Raw genomic sequence first — 6,000 nt, forward strand, 5'->3', positions numbered from 1 at the left:
CAGGAACACTCTACTTTCAGATAACGGGACACCTGTATCAGTAAAGGAAGATGAACTGATCAATGTAACCTCAAACAAAAACATTTTTTTTTTCCTGGAAAGCAGATCATTTGACTGCTATTACCTAAACATAATCACAAAGTAAACTGCAATCACACTTACCCTTTATGGTAGAAAGCAAAGCAAGAAAGACTACATGGTGCTCAGGAAAATCGAGCGAGTACTCTTAAAGGAGAACCCAAATTTCTTGCTCAAAATTCATTCCCTATTGAAAACCAACCTAGCAGTCACCCCTCAAAAACCAACCAACCAACCAACACTGGGCACTATATGCTGACCTCCCAATTTATGCGTCCAGTATGTACTTGTCCCCTCACCACTCACTAGCCCCATCTGAATGTCTAGCCACATCTCAAAGTTAACATGCTCGGGTGTGATCCTGATCTTCCTCCCCAAACCTGATCCTCCCACAATCTTCCCCATCTCAGGTAACAGCTACTCCACCCTTCTAAGTGCTCAGAACAAAACCCCGGGAATCATCCTTCTTATACACCCCACATCCAATCCATCAGCAAATTCTGTCAGGCCTGCCTTTAAATTATACCTGGAATATAACCATTTCTCACACCAGTTAAGGTCCAAGTCACATTCTCTCTCTCTTGAATTACTGTAATAGTCCCCTTACTGGTCTCCCTGTTTCCACACTTTCTACCTCTTCAGTAGTCTATTACCAACAGAGCAGGCAAAAGTGATCCTACAGAAATGTAGGCCAGATGATGAATGCTTCTGCTGGGAATCCTCCAATGGCTCCCCATCACACTTCAAGTGGACTACAGGATCTGGCTCCTGCTACCTCTAATACCTCCCTCTCACTTACTTCAAACCAGCCACACTGGCGTTCTTACTGTTGTTCAAACATAACGAACTCTCACCTCAAGGTCTTCACACTTGTTATTCTCACCCCAAATATCCCCATGGCTCACTCCCTTGCTTTCTTGAGGACTTTACACAAATGTCACCTTTTCAGTGAGGGAGGCCTTTGTAGACCAACTTATTAAAAATCACAGTTTCCTCAAATGACCCTCCCTATTCCCCTTCCCTGCTTTATTTTCCTCCACAGCACTCACCAAGAACGAGCCCTGTGGTTAAGGCGCAGTGGTTAAAGTGCTCAGTTGCGAACCGAAAGGCTGGCAGTTCAAACCCACCAGCCACTCTGTCAGAGAAAGATGTGGCAGTCTGCTTCCATGAAGATTTACAGCCTTGGAAACCCTATGAGGCAGTTCTACCCTGTCCTATAGGGTCACTGAGTTGAAATCAACTTGATGGCAAAGAGTTTACTTATCACTATCCGACACCGTATATATTTTACTCGTTTATCTTGTTGACAAGTCTTCCGCCAATACGGCATAAGCTCCATGAAAGTAAGATTTTGCTTTATTTTGTTCACTGCTATCCCCAGAACCAAGAACAATGTCTGACACAGCTCAATAATCATTACTGAATGAAATGATATTTACTAACGTAAAATGGTAACAATCTCAAAGCAAGTATCAGTGATGTTATTTCTCAACCAACCCTTAAAACTGTTTGTTTTCTGTTTCTAGTAAGAGTTTAGTTTTATGTGCCAACACAAAGTTACATAGCTTCATATGATTAGGATACACTCAAGCCTTATAACCAGACTAAAAATTATAATTACCTTATTTAAAGCATGCCCAACATGAGCATCACCATTTGCATAAGGAGGTCCATCATGAAGACAAAATTCTGTCTTTACTTTTCTCTCTCTTTGCCATGAATAAAGTTCTGAAAATCCACACTTCTGTTTAAAAAGAACAACAAAAAAGTCTGAATATCATTTAAATATGTACTCCTAAACGTCACCATAAATAACAGCCAGCACTTGCTTATTTTTTATTCCATTCCAATGTATTCAACTCTAAAATACAAGTGGTGGTATTTCTAAAATGCACATCTGAGCACTCTTCTCTTAAAACCTTTCAATAGTTTCCACCACTATCTTCAAAATAAAGTCCACACTTTTTATGTGGTATGCAGGACCTTACAAGGTTTTTTATTTTTTTTCCCATACATAAATTTATACATAATTGTTAGGTAACTCTAATTGCTCTCCCCATATGTGACAGCACACTCTTCCTCTCCACTCGATTCCCCATGTCCATTCACCCAGCTCCTAACCCTCTCTGCCTTCCCATCTCACCTCCGGATAAAAGCTGCCCATTTAGTCTCTTGTATCTACTTGAGCTAAGAGGCACACTCCTCACGAGCATCACTTTTTGTCCCACAGTCCAGTCCAATCCCTGTCTGAAGACTTGGCCTCAGAAATTGTTTTAGTTCTGGGCTGACAGAGAATCCAGGGACCATGCTTTCCGGGGTTCCTCCAGTCTCAGTCAGACCATTAAGTCTGGTCTTCTTACCAGAATTTGAGTTCTGCACCCCACCTTTCTCCTGCTCCATCAGGGACTCTCTGTTGTGTTCCCTGTCAGGGCACACATTGGTGGTAGCTGGGCACCATCTAGTTCTTCTGGTCTCAGGCTGATGGAGCCTCTGGTTTATGTGGCCCTTTCTGTCTCTTGCGCTAATACTTTCCCTGTGTCTTCGGTGTTCTTCATTCTCCTTTACTCCGGGTGGTTGGGACCAGCTGATGCATCTTAGATGGCCGCTTGCAAGCTTTTAAGACCCCAGACACCGCTCACCAAAGTAGGATGCATAACATTTTAATAAGCTTTGTTATACCAATTGAACAAGGTTTGTTGTTGTTGTTGTTAGCTGTTATCAAGTTGACTCCGACCTATGGTGACCATTTGTATAACACAACCACACACTGCCCAGTCTTATGACGTTTTCATCATCTTGCTATACTTGAGTCTATGGTGGCTATTATGCCAATTCATCTCATTGAGGGTTTCCCTCATTTTCACTGACCCTCTACATTACCAAAGATGATGTCCTTTTCTAGTGATTGGTCTTGGCTGGTGACATGCCCAAAGTAAGTGAGCCAAAGTCTCACCACCCTCTTCTAAGGAGTATTCTGGTTATATTTTTTCTAAGACTGATTTATTTGTTCTTCTGGCAGTCCACGGTATAGTCAATATTCTTTGTCAACACTACAATTTGACTGCATCAATTCTTCTTCTGTCTTCCTTTTTCACTGTCCAGCGTTTGTATGCGAGGTAACTGAAAAGACCATGGTTTGGATCAGATGCACCTTGAGTCATCAAAATGCCATCTTTGCTTTTTGCAGCAATACGTCATTCAATTTTTTGACTGCTGCTTCCAAGGACATTGATTGTTGATCCAAACAGGATGAAATCTTTGACAGCTTCAGTATCTCAGCCATTTATCATGATGCTGTTTATCCGTCCAGTGGTGAAGATGTTCATTTTTCTCACGTTCAAGTGTAATACATACTGAAGGCTGTCGTCTCTGACCTTCATCAGTGAGTGCTTCAAGTCATTTTCATGTTTTGTAAGCAACGTTGCATCATCTGCATATTGCCAGTTTTACCGCTCAACTCTTGAGCAGTCTCAAAGTACTCCATTATCCTCCACTCTGTCCAGCCATGCTGAAGGAGCTATAGATCCCCCATACGCTCATATCTCATTCTTGCTATCGTTTGGCCTCAACTACTCCTTAAATCTGGAACAACAGTCATCAAAGTTCCACTCCCCTCCCCTCATCCACTGTGTCTCCTTGGCCAAGTCATTTTGCCCTTATGGGCCTGTGTTCTCTTTTAAAAAAAAAAAAAGTGAATAATATCCAACTCACAGGACTCGTATGAAAATTAAATAAGAAAACATTTAAAATTATCACAGTTCCTGGCATACACAAGGTACTGGATAAAACAGTGTTTAAGAAACTGGATGGCCAGAACAAGTTTATGAGTCTTGAACTCTAGTAACTGTTACAAGAATACATAAGCTAAGCATATTTATGCAACCAAATATCAGCTATTTTTAAAGACTCTAAAATTGCATAAACTAACAAATGAAGCTCTGACCTTGGAAAGTTCAGTCTAATTCGAGAGACAGAAGCACAGTCTAGGAAAGGGGATCAGCGTTAGTACATTACTAGCCTTCAAACAGTCGCAATTCCAGCTAGGGACTTACTGACCCAACAAAGGCGGACTTCAACTTTCCATCATTCCTTGTAATCGCATTTTTATTCATAAGAGTACATGTTAATTCACTTTTTACAAGCTACTGGAAAAGTGTCTAAATTCGACATATTTTGCCTAAGCCAGAAATGGGACATACATTCAGTACAAGCTGATACTGAGCATTGCTAATTTCTCCCTTAATATTCCGCTCTAGAACCTGCTACTACTGACGACCTAACCGGAAATTTCTTCACTTGTGTTTTTAGCAAAACGAACCTGTGGGAAGCTCATGAGTTCTACAGGTCTGGTCAAAACACCGACTCCAGGGGCCTGGAGACTGTGCCCGTCCCACCGCGCCGCCCACCCTCCCGGATTTGGGTCGCACGGGCGAGGCTCCCGGCAAGAACCCGTTCCTCCTCTGCGCCCCGCCAAGGCCCCGCTCCCTACCACCGCCCCCGACGCGCCAAGTGGGGCCCGAACCTGCTGGATCTCCAGCTCCATGTCGGGCTGCTGGCGGCCCAGCAGCTTCATGGGGAAGCTGGTCTGCGGCAGCAACACCGTGTCCCGGTATTTGCCGCTATTCGGGGTCGGCAGCTGATTACTGGCCCCGGTGACTGAGCGCACCAGAAGCCTCCCCGTCGTTCTTTGCCACCCCAGGCGACGGGGAAGGCAGGACGGGCCCCACAGATTTCGGGCCGCGGCCAGGGCGGCCGCCCCCGGCCCGAGAGGGCGCAGCTGCCAACGCATCACACGGCGCCACAGATCCCCTCGCGAGCGCCGAGGCCTCTCCTCCCGCCGCGGCTCAGAGCAATTGGGATCCCCGAGGGCCTCCGCGAGCCGTGCGGGAGTGCGCATGCGCGCGGAGGGCGGAAGGGGCGGGAGCTCGGCCTTCCGGCGACGGCGGGGGCGGAGCTGCCGCGCGTGCTGGCCGCAGCCTTCGGGGGCGCGGGCTTATCTTCTAATCACGGTGCCCTGCGCTTTAATATTGAAATAAAATTGTTGCCTTTTCGTTATGCCTTTCTCATCGACTGTCTGCCGTCCAGGCACACACGCGAACACGACTAGGCACAAAAAGAATGGTCCTTAAACGTGTTGAATTCCTAAATGAATAAACGACTTTTTTCCCTGAACCTTTAGCAATGCCAGAAAAATTCCAAGTAGGCTTTCCTCAGGGCCTTAAAAAGCCAAAAGCCATTGACACCACGCCAGGAAGACAGGCATTCTCCGAGGACTCCGATGACTGACAGTGGGCAAATACATAGCACTGGAGCAGTGTTGTTCTTAACTTTCCTGGGGTTAAAACACAGTTGCCAGTGGAAGCAATCCGACTCACGGCGACCCCATGTATGTCAAAATAGAACTGTGCTTCATACGGTTTTCAGTGGCTGAATGTTCAGAAGTAGATCAGCAGTCCTTTCTTCCAAGGGGCCTTTGGGCGGACTCGAACCTCCAACCTTTCTATTTCTAATAAACACGTTAACAGCGCACCATCCAATGACTCCTTTACTAGGTCACATATACTTCTAACAATCAGATGAAAGCTTAAAAAGTAAATAAATAAAAAGGGAAGCACCATTAACATAATTCTGCATTAAGTTGTTTTCTTTTTAAGGCGGGGTAGCGGAGTAGAGGCATCTTGGACCTCCTGAAGACCATCCACGGACACCTAGAGGTTCGAGTTTAGCAACGCCACCTCTTGGTATCACCAATCCCATGAACATTTAAAGGAGTGAGCTGTACAAAGTGGGCTGGAAGACACGTACAACCAGAGTGAATCTTTAAAAATAGACACTTTTCACTTTTACAAAATGCTACATAAGCCTATAAAAAGCCTGGAAAACACACGAACCAGGAGCGTTTCCCACGGTCGGGAGTCCGAA

At 45.1% G+C, this 6,000-nt stretch overlaps 1 protein-coding gene across 1 annotated transcript in view; it reads right to left on the reverse strand.

The window, feature by feature from the left end:
• Positions 1 to 4,867, reverse strand: part of IARS2 (isoleucyl-tRNA synthetase 2, mitochondrial) — a 61,606-nt gene extending 56,739 nt beyond the window's left edge. Inside the window, exons 1-2 of the mRNA XM_004375925.2 lie at positions 4,601 to 4,867; positions 1,700 to 1,822 (exon numbers count right to left, since the gene is read on the reverse strand). Of these exons, the coding sequence (XP_004375982.1) occupies positions 1,700 to 1,822; positions 4,601 to 4,867 (390 nt within the window). The remainder of the gene's footprint in view (positions 1 to 1,699; positions 1,823 to 4,600) is intronic.
• Positions 4,868 to 6,000: the final 1,133 nt, after the last annotated feature.

The sequence above is a fragment of the Trichechus manatus genome, unplaced genomic scaffold, assembly GCF_000243295.1.
Source record: "Trichechus manatus latirostris isolate Lorelei unplaced genomic scaffold, TriManLat1.0 scaffold00039, whole genome shotgun sequence".
In the NCBI taxonomy this organism is placed as follows: Eukaryota; Metazoa; Chordata; class Mammalia; order Sirenia; family Trichechidae; genus Trichechus; species Trichechus manatus.